We start from the raw sequence: 13,624 nt of genomic DNA on the forward strand, positions 1-13,624 counted from the left end.
TTTTATTCCACAGCTCTCTGAAATGCTTGAACCTGATTGGTCAGTCAGCATTGTATAATGGTCGCTCATCCGGCGTCTTTGTTTTTAAATGAAATGGGAGGACTTGAGTAGACCTACGGTAATATTGTCATAGTGTTCTTTTCGTTGCCTGAATGATTGTTTTGGACACGTTAATAAACCAGAAAATTTAATGTTAATAAAATTCCCAGTTATTCATTTTATGTCTCATAATGTGTATTTCTTAATTGTAATTTCACCACTGTAAGTGTAACCACCTCAAGCCTCTTCCCTGAATGTGCCGAAGTTGCGAAACGCAAATCTGAAGGGATAGAGAAAGGGAGGCAAATCCATAGCCGGATTCGAAGACTTGTGCCTTCGTTGGTAAAAGAATTAGCTAATCACCATTGAGTATTTCACTTTTAGCGACTATGAGTGTTTAGAAAAGTAACATGGCAGATACGTAAATTACATGATATTAGTTTGAACTGCTACCGCTGTTGTAACTATGGAGAGTAGAGATATTGAATATTTGATCGCAAACAAATTTACTAAGCTACCATTCAAACACCCGATACAAATTAAAAATGTTAAAAATGAATTAAGAGCCCATGCCTGTCAAGATCGCAAGAGAGGAGACAATAGCAGGTAAAAAGTATGTTTACTGAGGAATAAACAGAGTGGTCAGAGTCACACACACGACCCACTGGGACGGGAGAGTGACACAGGCACTTCAATAGGCAACCGGCTGGTGAAGGGTGATGGCAGAAGTGACGATCCAAATCCAGGAAGGTGACGAAGATGAGTAGAGACGAAGACACGACGAAAACTCCACAGGAACACAGGTCACAACCAAAACCAAAAGGGCATGACAATCATGAGTGCCGGCTGCCCATCTCAGTCTTACCGGGAAGAGTGTGGACGATGGTGATGAGGTCCTCTCCGCGGAGATCCCACCCGATAGTAGCCTCAATGTTACTACCGGGCTTGGCCTTTTACTGGGCAGGTGTTAAGGAAGTGGCCCGCTGCTCCACAGTACAAACAGAGTCTCTGGGATCTCCTCCTCTCCCTCTCCTCTTGGGAAAGCCGAGCTCTACCCACCTGCATGGGCTTGTGATCGACGATTGGACTGACCGTGTCACTGCTGCTGGACCGTGGTTGCTCCATCACTCCAGGAAAACGAACCAGAAGAACGTGACGTTCCATTCTGGAGAGACGTGCATCCACTCTGAGGGCCAGATCGATGAGTCCATTCAAGCTCGTGGGTAGGTCCAGCATGTACAGGGTGGGCCATTTATATGGATACACCGTAATAACATGGGAATGGTTGGTGATATTAAAGTCCTGTTTGTGGCACATTAGTATATGTGAGGGGGCAAACTCCTCAAGATGGGTGGTGACCATGGTGGCCATTTAGAAGCCACAAACAGGACTTTAATATCACCAACCATTCCCATGTTATTACGGTGTATCCATATAAATGGCCCACCCTGTAGATCTCGCGTTGCACACGGTCAGCCAACCCACACCGGAACATGTCCCACTGCGGCTCCTCGTTCCATCGGCACTCGGTCACCAGAGTACGGAATTCTATAGAGTAGTCGGAAACAGATCGGTCACCTTGTTGTAGGTCGGCGAGAACTCTGGCTGCCTCTCTTCCTACCATGAACCGATCAAAAACTCTTTTCATCTCTTCAGCGAGTGCCTGGAACAAGGCGCAGTATGGGTCTTGGTTCTCCCACACTGCCGTTCCCCATAACACCGCCCTCCCAGTCAGCAGAGTCAATACGAAGGCCACCTTCGTTCTCTCGTTGTGAAAAATACGGGGCTGTAAGGAGAAGTGCATGGAGCACCTAGTCAGAAACGCTCTGCAAAAATTGCGTTCACCTGAGTATGCCTCCGGAACCGGCAGACGAGGTTCTGACTGGAAGGGCGACTCCGATGGTGCGGGTTGAACTGGCGGTGTGGGTGGAGCAGCGGGACTCCTTAGCTGTTGGAACTGCTGGGTGAGCTCGGACACCTGTGTCACTAAAGCTTGTACCGCCCGCCCCGTGTTCGCGATACTCTCTCCTTGAGAATCCATCCAGTTGATACTATGAGCGATGAAATCATCCACGTTGAATGTGGGTCAGAACTTTCTGTCAAGATCGCAAGAGAGGAGACAATAGCAGGTAAAAAGTATGTTTATTGATAAATAAACAGAGTGGTCAGAGTCACACACACGACACACTGGGATGGGAGAGTGACACAGGGACTTCAATAGGCAACCGGCTGGTGAAGGGTGATGGCAGAAGTGACGATCCAAATCCAGGAAGGTGACAAAGATGAGTAGAGACGAAGACACGACGAAAACTCCACAGGAACACAGGTCACAACCAAAACGGGACAGGAACAGACACTGCATACACCACAAGGTTCTGACAACAGAGGACACCAGTCACAGAGAATATAAAGGTGAGTTAGATGGGAATCAGCTGGCGCTGCTGATAAGCAATAATCAGATGACACCCCCACACGAATTAACACACAACACAACAATCACACGAGACAAGGAAAAAGCAGTGAATTCATGAACCGTGACAATGCCTAAATTGGATATAGGCTATAGAACAATAAGCTTCACTAAACGGCTGAACGTTCCCTTTTAACACGGACATTTAAAAGGATAGGCTAGGACTAGGTGAGTGAACTTATATTTTCTTGATGTATGTGTTGTTTTCTATAATTATTATGTCTATAAGTAAATGTATGTATAAATAAAGTATAAATAAATGATAATTGTAAAGCAGTTAAAAAAAAATCCGGCCGCTAAAATTTTGTGTGCCTCTTACCCAACACACGCCTCTACTCAAAGCTGCTTACCAGGAACTGTTTTTCTTTGTGGAAGCTTTGCGTTTGATGTATATATGAAGAGTTCAGATGCAAAAGCCTCTAAGTGCCATCTGAAATTTTCTTCTAGAATTTTTAAAAAGCTTGTATATTTAAGTTCAGTAATTTCACTTAAATGGCAATGAAAATTACCTATTAATTGTCATTTAAGTGAAATTACTGAACTTAAATATACAAGCTTTATAAAAATGATTATTCTAGAAGAAAATTTCAGATGCCACTTAGAGGCTTTTGCATCTGAACTCTTCATATATATATATATATATATATTGGCAGCAGAGATAGAAGTTTTGATAAGCTCAGTAGAAAATTAAAGGCTTTTCTTTTCAGTAAGTTTTAACCATAGTCCACTCTTTGTCTTTGAGTGGACTATGGTTAAAACTTACTGAAAAGAAAAGCCTTTACTTTTCTACTGAGCTTATCAAAACTTCTGCAAGAGTTGCAGAAAATGTGTCTGCAATGTTTTGCATATGTGTTGCATAAAGATGGGTCGAGACAGGTTTTTATACATTTTCTAGGAAATCGGGCAGTAGGAGGAGCTGCTACACAGTCGTCAACATCTGGGAGCTGGTTTGCTGAAAAGGCCATTGATGGTGATCGTGGTCTCCAGCAGTTGTACACGGGATGCACCTCAACCCTTAATGAGACTAACCCGTGGTGGAGGCTGGATCTGCGTGATGTGTACCGAGTTAGTAAAGTGGTCGTCACTAACAGACGAGACTGCTGTGAAAATCGAATAAACGGAGCGGAGATTCGCATCGGAAACTCTTTGGAGAACAACGGCAGCAACAATCCCATGTGAGACTCTTGAGGTTGAAAGAACATGAGAGCTTGAGTACAAATGAGAAGGATTAAATGTGAATGTGAAGATTATATGACAGTATCTTTATCTCCATCTGTTTCTCTCTCTGTCTGTAGATGTGCTGTTATTCCTGCTATTCCATCTGGCGAGTCCTACAACTACTCATGTGAAGGGATGGAGGGACGTTATGTGGTTGTTCGTATTCCTGTAGATCAGAGGATTCTTCATCTTTGTGAGGTTGAAGTCTACGGGTATTTGGCAGGTAATTCATTGCTGGAGAGCATTATATTCAGTATATAATACCATATCAAGGGTGTAGATTTGGTTCGAAGTGTGAAGCATTTTAGCAGATTCTGATCTGGCACATTATCCCTTGAGATTTTTGTTTTGTTTTTGCTAAATGTTTTTGTTGAAGCGTACCCAGATAGCAACATTGTATCGGCCCACATCTGGCACATATGGAATGAGGATCTGGCCCACATACCGCGTGGAACGATGGCACTTGGGTGGATCACTCCTGTTTGCCAGATCTGGGCCACAAGCAGGCCATAGCAATGCCACATGTCAGTCAAGAGCAAAAAATAAACCAGAACTGGAACTTATCTGAGCCACAAAATATGTGTATAATAAATACGGAGTCATCTCAGCCTTAATAAGCCTGTTAACAAGCAGAATCACTGAAGGAAAGAAGAGAGCAGAAAAAGAGACGAGCAGAAACACAAGAACTACAACTGACTTCAGCCACAGTCTAAGATGAAATCACCTGAAGATAAAAGAAGACATTAAATCTTTCAAGATCTCAGGAGAGGAGGATTAAACAACTCCACAAACAGCATTACCAGCTTCACTTATTACTAACCAGTTTGACTTTATTTCTGTCAGACATCTACAGAAGTTGTTATTGAGAATTAACAGAGGTTTAGCTCCGTTTCATTTGTGGTAATTAGTGTTTCCATTAGTTTGGCTCTTAACTCTTTATTATACGTTTGTGTTTTGTGGCTGCGGTGACAGTGTGTGTATCAAACACATTTGCAGTAGCAAAGGAAGCTTAAGCAAAATTATATCCAGTAATGATGGTTGTCTGTTGACGTTTATAATCATCATGAAATAGCCTGATTTCATTTGAATCTAACAATTGTGTGGTGACATTAATACATTTACATTACATTATGAGGCTCTGCACCTCCTCACAACTCCAAGTTTATCAGCGAGCTGCCATGGGGCTATGTTGCTTAAGAGCAAACTATCAACAAACACTTGTCCTAATCCCATAGTGCACAGCACAGACGGCAGATAGTTTAGTCCAAAAATACACAGTTCTTTAGGAATTTGGGTCTGTTCGTAGTCTGCTCAGGTTCCCACCACAAACGAGGCGCACCAGTGTTCGTTTGAAAGCGTACAGAGACCACCTCCATTCCACTGTGCTACTTTTCCATGGTTGTTCATAGATATTTAATAGTTGTGCGTCTTTCTGAGGGAGACTATAAAGAAAGGGGAACCATAAATTGTCAAATTTAGCCTCGTTGCAATCGATAACATCAATACTAAAAAAAATCTTAGTGTACCTTTGATCCACTTTTGAGAGTTTATCTTTAATCCACACAGCAAGTAAACATAAATGGCGCTTTTCCACTGCATGGTACAGCTCGGTTTGGCTCGGTACGGTTCGACTCGGCGCGGAACGGTTCGGCTCGCTTCGCTTTTCCACTGCGTGGTACGACTCGACTCGGCACGGTTCGGTTCGCTTTAGCTCGGTTGCTTTTCCACTGCAGTTAGTACCACTTCAAAGTGGGTGGGACTGATCGTTATAGTTGCCGCCTCTACTGCCATGACATCATTGTAAACGCGCCACATTTTAAACGCACAACACAGGAACAATGGAGCCTATCGAGGGGATGGTGTTCTTGATTCTCGGCATGTGGATATTTTTAACTGCAAGACGGAGAAATGTGTTTAAAATGAGGCTGATGGCAGCAAAACAAAATACTGCTAAAAAAAACGAAAGAGTCTGCGAACTCTTACAACGAAGCGCAGATGACGACATCACTCGGTTTGCCCGACGGCGCACTAGGGTAAGCTAATCTTGTTTAGGGTCTCAATCGCTATATCGTCACAAAGCATTTAATGAATTTAGCTGCCAATTTTATGTATTAAAATGTGTAATCTGTGTATTTCAGATGTATCATATTTCGCAAAGTCGCCACAACAGACCATCTGTTTGGACATTTAACAGAGTTTCTGAGTGGTGGGATGTGATTGTTCCTGGTTTTATAAACACGCAGTGGTTGGAGAACTTTAGAATGTCGGAAGAAACGTTTATCCACTTGTGCAACAAACTGCGTCCTGCGATGGAGAGACGGGACACAAACATCCGCGTGTGTGTACTTCTTAAAGAAGAGACTAGCCATTGCACTGTGGAAGCTTGCAACCGGCTCAGAGTACAGAAGTGTTGGACATCTTTTTGGAGTAAGCATTTCAACTGTGTGTCGGTGTGTTCAGGAGTTCTGTGCTGCAGCAGAGACGTTGTTGGTACCAGAACAAATTCGTTTTCCAGATCAGGAGAGGTTTAAAGAAATGGGTGCCTATGTTGAGAACAGAGGGGGACTCCCACAGTGTATTGGTGCTATTGATGGATCACACATACCCATAATAGCACCACAAGACTATCACTGTGACTATTTCAACTGTAAAGGCTGGCACTCCATCATCCTTCAAGGGGTTGTGGATGGAAAGGGAGTTTTCTGGAATGTGTTCACAGGACTGCCTGGAAGCCTGCATGATGCTCGGGTTTGAGACTGTCCACACTGTGGGAGGTGGCAAGCCGTGGAAACCACATACCAGCTAGCACCAAAAACATTGCTGGGGTGAATGTTGTCTACTACATGCTAGGAGACTCTGCCTATCCCTTGCAGAACTGGCTCTTAAAACCATTCATTGACACTGGACGGCTGACAGCGGAACAGCGGGTCTACAACATGAAAATATCCAGAGCATGTGTAGTGGTTGAAAATGCTTTTGGTAGATTAAAAGGAAGATGGCGTTGCCTTATGAAAAGAAATGACTGTGCGGTCGACCTTGTGAAATCTATGGTGCTGACATGCTGTGCTCTACATAACCTTTGTGAGAGTCATGGAGAGGCCTATGAGAGTGCATGGGATTCACCTTCAGCAGCAGAGCCTGTGCTGGGACTGGCACTGGCACAGCCTGTAGAGGAGGAGGGCAGGTATGTCCGTGAGGCTCTGATGCGTTACTTGAATAGTTGACTATGTCTGTTCTGTAAAGTGTGTTGTGCAGTATTTGAAAATGTTCCCCTTGCATATTTATTAACCCCATTATTATCAATACATATAATATTAATATAATATTAATAATAAATAGCATCATTATAAAGATGTAATACTCCAGCTTTGATATTTGACCACTGTTTATGATAAATCTGCTTAATTTATTCCAGGAGTGCAAAATTATTAAACTGTAACATTTGATATTTTGAATAGGAATCATCACTCATAATGCAGTCAATCATGTTTTCTCAGATTTATTTGTGTTCACTTACATGCAATATACAGCATCCGTCAGGACTCTTATCCAATTGTGTGCATATTTGGAGAAATAATTATTACATGTTTTTAAAATATTTTGTCATACAGAATAACATTTCTATTCATTTTATGTCATAACACTATTTTAAACCACGAGCGAAATATGATACAAATACTCGATGGTGGTTTAAAGTAAGTTTTAAGTAAAAGTGTACTATTAATCTTTTAAATTGTGACATGTAGCTTGATGATACCTGTTGCTCTAATCCACCTGCTGCAAGAGCTATTCTATTACATAATTTAATTTGTTAAAAGAATTCACATGAGGTCCCAAAAATATATATATTTTTTTGTTTTCTAACAAGACTTAAAATAATAGGTGGATTATTCATGTATAGTGGGATGACAGAGGTGTCGATGGCCAAGCATAATGCCAGAATAAAGGCTATAATGGCTGAATTCAAACAAAATAACAATGATAAAAGAATAATGAAGATTAAGTCTCATACCGGCAGAGGTGTGAAAGGTACGTTGATTGACTACAGTAAAGCATGAATGGGCCAGTTCTCCTCACCAGACATTAGTCATAGACTGTAAATGGGTGTCTACAGGGCAATAAAATATTTGATAAGAATCTAATCAGCCTTCTCTTAAAAAAACTCTCCTGATATACTCCACAACATGGATAATTTTAAAGATATCTTCAGATTTAAAATGGAGCATGAACCCACTTGTGGCTACACTAGTTGTGGTTCTTATCCTACATTCACATAATATTTGTATACATTTAATATATATATTTTTTTATGTTTGAGCTTATATATCTCAATATTAATAACAGTCTGGGCCCGGTTTCCCGATAACGCTCACTCTTAGTGCGCTAAGAGAGCTCGAAAGATATATCTTACCAAAGGTGTTTATGTTCCTAAGTGTGTTCCCCGAACCATACCTTAGGAAGCTGCTTAAGATATACCTTCTTACGTGCGACGTTACCCGGCGCTGTCAGTGGCGATGGTACTGAATTGTTTGATATCGATGGCTCGACAATCAATTATTCTCTCGTGCAGGGGCTGTTTATGTGAGAAAGCGGTGATCTTTATAAATGAAGCACTTCAGAAATAGTTGAAATTGCAATTTATTATGATTATTGGATATTATAAAAAATAATCCAAACTATAATAGCCTATAATAGCCTAGCCTACATATTTTAAAATTGTAACATATATTGCTGCCACAATATAATCCTTCCTTCGCCAGCTGAAGAAGTTCAATCTGCCACAGGAGCTGCTGATCTAGTTCTACTCAGCCGTCATTGAGTCTGTTTTAAGCACTTCCATCACTGTCTGGTTTGGTTCAGCTACCAAATCGGACATCAGGAGACTACAAAGGACAGTCCGGACTGCAGAGAGGATTATTGGTGCCCCCCTGCCAACCCTCCAGGACCTGTACTCTTCCAGAGTGAGGAAGAGAGCAGGTAAAATCATCACGGACTCCACTCACCCTGGACACCCCCTGTTTGAACTGTTACCGTCAGGACGGCGACACAGATCACTGGCCACAAGAACTTCCAGGCACAGGAACAGTTTCTTTCCACAGGCCATTTCCCTTCTGAACACTTAACATGCCCCCCAAAGCATATGCCTGTAAGTGCAATACTCCCACTGTCTAGTGCAATAAACTCAGGTGATATTTATATCTATATTATTCATACTACTCAAAATACTGTAAATATGTTTATAATCTGTAACATGCGCTAGACTCCCACTGTCTAGTGTAATATTCTCTAATTCAGGTGATATTTATATTTATATTATTCATACTACTCAAAATACTGTAAATATGTTCATAATCTGTAAATGTTTATTCAGACTAAACCCAACTGTGACCCTACTTTTTTACCTTTATTCTATTTTTATTTATTTTTTATATATTTTTATTCTTAGAATTTGTATTACTATGTTCTTGTTGTATTTGTATTTGTATATGTGCACTGGAAGCTTCAGTACCAAGAAAAATTCCTTGTGGGTGCAAGCACACTTGGCAATAAAGCTCTTTCTGATTCTGATTCTGATTCTGATAACCTTTTCAAAAATTTACGTGCCTTCTTCTCTTTCCCATTTTTGTTCGCTGAGGTGGAGCTGCGATGAAATATTGTTCTTGTAAATACTTTCCAGCATTTCAGTAATAAAAGTTTACATCTTGCGTACGGTGCTCGGCAGTGATCAAAAAGGATTTAAACCGTGAATTTTTTATCTCTTGTAAACTCAGAGATGTGGATTCAGACGGCAATTAAATTACCACACGACCTGTTTGTCAAAAAACAGAAGGTACTAATTTGGCCAGGGATTTTTACGCGGGTTGGGTGAGAAAAACACTGATATTATGGATTCGGACGGCACTAAAATCACCGACTTACCCCTGTAAATGTTTAAAATACCGGACGAGCCCATGAGAAACAATATTAGCGTCCGAATAGGACTTAACTGACAGTAGCCTATGCCTTTAAAAGAGCGTTTTAATTAAATTAATAATATTGTATAATAATATAATTAAAAATCTAACAACAATCAGTGTAATGACAATTTTATTCTTTGCATGAAAACACTTGAATTAGCCTAATTTAATACTGTCTGGGTGTATTAAAACTTCAGAATTATATTCATATAGACCTGCAACAGTGATAAGGTAAAGCTAAGAGTGGTCCAGACCAACCTTACGAAAGTGTGACTTACAAAAGATATACTTAGCGTACGAACGTTTCGGGAACCGTCCCATAAGGTTAAGAGAGAGGTTAAGGAATAGGTTAAGAACTACTTAGAGATAAGAACGCTTTGGGAAACTGGGCCCTGATTAATTCTGAGTCTTGAACTGTAAACTCTTACTTGTAGACTTGGCTTTCTTAATTTTGTTGGTTATGTCTCTATTCAGAATAGATTCTATTGAAGTGGGGCATACACGACACCCAAAATAAAAAGGTTGCTGCTCATAAAGTCACAGCAACCTTTTTATTTTGGGTGTCATGTATGCCCCACTTGCCAAAATTGGAGCTGTCTGGTAAGGGGTTTTACAACAGGTTTTTATCATTATTTATCATTTACATGTATAATTAGCTATATTACATGCTCATGAAATATTAAAGAATTAAAAAGGAAAGTACACATTTGACAAGTACATTTTATTGAAGAAAAATGTAAACAGATCAAACTTTAAACAAACTGCAAATGTATGTACTGCAATTTATATATATATATATATATATATATACATACATATATATATATATATATATATATATATATATATATATATATATATATATATATACATATATATACACACATTTAAAAGTAAAAAATGTACACCAAGCAAACTTTAAATGTTGTGCAAATGTATGTAGTGCAAAAAAATAAATATAAAAAATATAAATATGACATACATATATATATATATATATAAACAAAAACATTTTAAGGTAAAAAACGTACACTAAGCAAACTTTAAACGGTGTGCATAAACATATGTAGTATAAAAACATTCACAGAAAAAACAGGTTAAAAAATAACCATTTTCATGAAGTATGGACTAGGGAGGTTTTAGTCGGGCAGAGAGTTCTGTTCTTGCCGGCCACTCATCGCCTGTACAAGCATCCCCATGACGTTGAGGAAGGCTTGATTGAATGCAGCCGTTTGTGCATTTTCCTCCGTCCTTAAGTCCGCTTCCTGCTCCCTCGCCTGCCGGGCCTCATCGATTGCCATCTGCAAATGGAGCTCCCTCTGTGCCCGGTTCCGGGCAGGTCGACTTCCGTAGATAGCGTCCATTTGGTCGAACCACTTCCACGTTCTTCTGTTTGCACCACTCCGGCCGTTGTGATCCTTTATGGTTCTGTAGTCACTTTTAAGTTTTTTTTTATTTGTCCCTACACTGTTTGTAGGTCCGGTGGTAGCCGTGTGCGGCTAAGAGCTGAGCTACTTCTTGGAAATCTTTTTCATTCCTTGTTGCCCCATCCAGCTCTCGCTGGATCCGCTACTCAGCAACCAACGAGAGGAACGTCTGCATTTCTTTTTTTGAAATTTTTTTACTTCTTTTTTCAAGCAAATACTTTAAAAACAGGTGCTACAGTGTTGGCTGTTGTCTACTGGCTATTTAAATCTAGCGGGTTTAGTGTCTCGTGTCGCAAATACAATTACGCTGGTAGTGACGATTCTGTCTGACCAATCAGTGATCTGCAGTGTTTTCACGTCACATTTTAGTATCGGTACGGTATGGTTGGAACCTCAACAGAGGTGGTACCATTTAAAGCGAGCCGTACCGTACCGTACCATGCAGTGGAAATGCACCATAAGTGAGCCGTACCGAACCGAACCGAGCCGTACCGTACCATGCAGTGGAAAAGCGCCATTAGAAGCTAAAAATAATAATTTGCTTGCCAGGTTGACCTGGGGAAGTGATAGATCACTGTCCTCTTTAGTCTTTCCCAAAAAAAAAAAAAAAAAAAGCATCTTTACCAATAGTGCAATTCAATATACAGTCAAGCTTTGCTTTAATCTTGTCCCAAAAATGGCTTATCATGGGGCAGAACCAAAACATGTAGGAGTGTCTAACTGAGTCAGATTCTTTAATCTAGGACAAACTGGTGAATGTACTTCCTAAGATTGACCCAAAACATTCACCATTTTGCCCTAAATGTAAGAATCGGACTCAGGCTATTTAGGTGTAAATGTTGGTGTAAATTTTTCCCCCAATCTCAAAACGTTGGCCACCCTTAATTTTGTTACAGGCCTGAAAACAGTGTAAAATGATCTAGATCGCTGGATGGATCTTTCTTATTTCTTGGATAGGCAGAATAAACTTGATCAAAATGAATGTACTACCTTCAGTAGATTGCTGGATCCTTTACGCCTAATAGGCAAAGCCCTTAGGGGACCACTTGAAGAGGAACATTGAAGATAGCTGAGTCTCCCCACTTCCCATGCAGAGTTGCCTCTGACTTATTAAAATTAATCTTGTAGCTTGAAAAGACTTCTGATCAGATCAATCAGGGCTGGCACCGACATTTCTGTCTCAGAAATAAAGGCATATGTAACCCCTCTGATTCTACTCTAATCGAGCTGGTTTCAAACTGGCGTTTCTGATATTGGAGGCAGGCGCACTAAAAAGGGCCTCAAGGGTCAGTCGCTAGCGCACCTTTTGAGGCCAGGAAAGTGAGATTTACCTGTACAGCTCTTTACTAGATGACCTCTGTTAAACATGTCATCGGCATACAGTGAAATGGTATGAGTATGCAACCAATTAAAATTCCTTTGTTAAATCTGTCTTATAGATACTGCCAAAGGTTCCAGGGATAGTGATTTGTGAGGACTGATTCTCGTGGTGCCCTGTATATCATTTCTAACCAATTCACAAAGTTATCCCCACAAACCCACAAGTTATAAGACCTCAAACAAATACTTCCACTCCAAGTGGTCAAAAGTGTTTTTGGCATCCATAAAAATGACCATAGCCTTACAGTGAGTCAGAAAACAATACTGTGCAATGCCAAGACGACTAATATTAATAATTGAGCATCTTTCAGGAATAAATCCAGTTTGATCTGGTACTATGAGTTATGGCAAATAAACCTTTACTCTTTTAATACGTATTTTGGATAAAACTTTAGCATCAACATTTATTAAAGATAATGGCCAATAACAGGAGCAATCCATATAGGGATCATCCTTTTTTAAGATACATGAAATGTTTGCATGATAAAGTGAGGATGGGAGGCATCCCGATTCAAAGGAGTGTGTAAACATTAAGAAGATGATCAGTTATCATGTCCCTGAATCCATCCATCCATCTTCTTCCGCTTATCCGGGGCCAGGTCGCGGGGGCAGCAGTCTAAGCAGAGATGCGCAGACTTCCCTCTCCCTAGACACTTCCTCCAGCTCTTCAGGGGGGACACCGAGGTGTTCCCAGGCCAGCCGGGAGACATAGTCCCTCCAGCATGTCCTAGGTCTTCCCCTGGGTCTCCTCCCGGTGGGACACGACCGGAACACCTTCCCGGGAAGGCGTCCAGGAGGCATCCAGAAGAGATGCCCGAGCCACCTCAGCTGGCCCCTCTCGATGTGGAGGAGCAGCAGCTCTACTCTGAGCTCCTCCCGAGTGACCGAGCTTCTCACCCTATCTCTAAGGGATCGCCCAGCCACCCTGCAGAAAAAGCTCATTTTGGCCGCCTGTATCCAGGATCTTGTCCTTTCGGTCATGACCCACAGCTCATGACCATAGGTGAGAGTAGGAACGTAGATTGACCGGTAAATCGAGACCGGTACATCTACCACATTACTGCAGAAGCTGCACCGCTGTACCGATCCATCTGTCAATCTCCCGTTCCATCCTTCCCTCACTCGTGAACAAG

The 13,624-nt window shown here is 41.1% G+C and overlaps 1 protein-coding gene across 1 annotated transcript; it reads left to right on the forward strand.

Moving 5' to 3' along the window:
• Positions 1 to 2,321: 2,321 nt before the first annotated feature.
• LOC311288433 (fucolectin-like) lies at positions 2,322 to 5,944 on the forward strand (the record flags this gene model as incomplete). Its single annotated transcript, XM_084405854.1, has 4 exons — positions 2,322 to 2,451; positions 3,405 to 3,684; positions 3,805 to 3,939; positions 5,866 to 5,944. 4 exons carry the CDS (start codon positions 2,322 to 2,324, stop codon positions 5,942 to 5,944), a joined length of 624 nt encoding a protein of 207 aa, XP_084261980.1.
• Between the last annotated feature and the right edge of the window lie 7,680 nt (positions 5,945 to 13,624).

This window comes from Rutilus rutilus, assembly GCF_951802725.1.
Source record: "Rutilus rutilus genome assembly, chromosome: 3".
In the NCBI taxonomy this organism is placed as follows: domain Eukaryota; kingdom Metazoa; phylum Chordata; class Actinopteri; order Cypriniformes; family Leuciscidae; genus Rutilus; species Rutilus rutilus.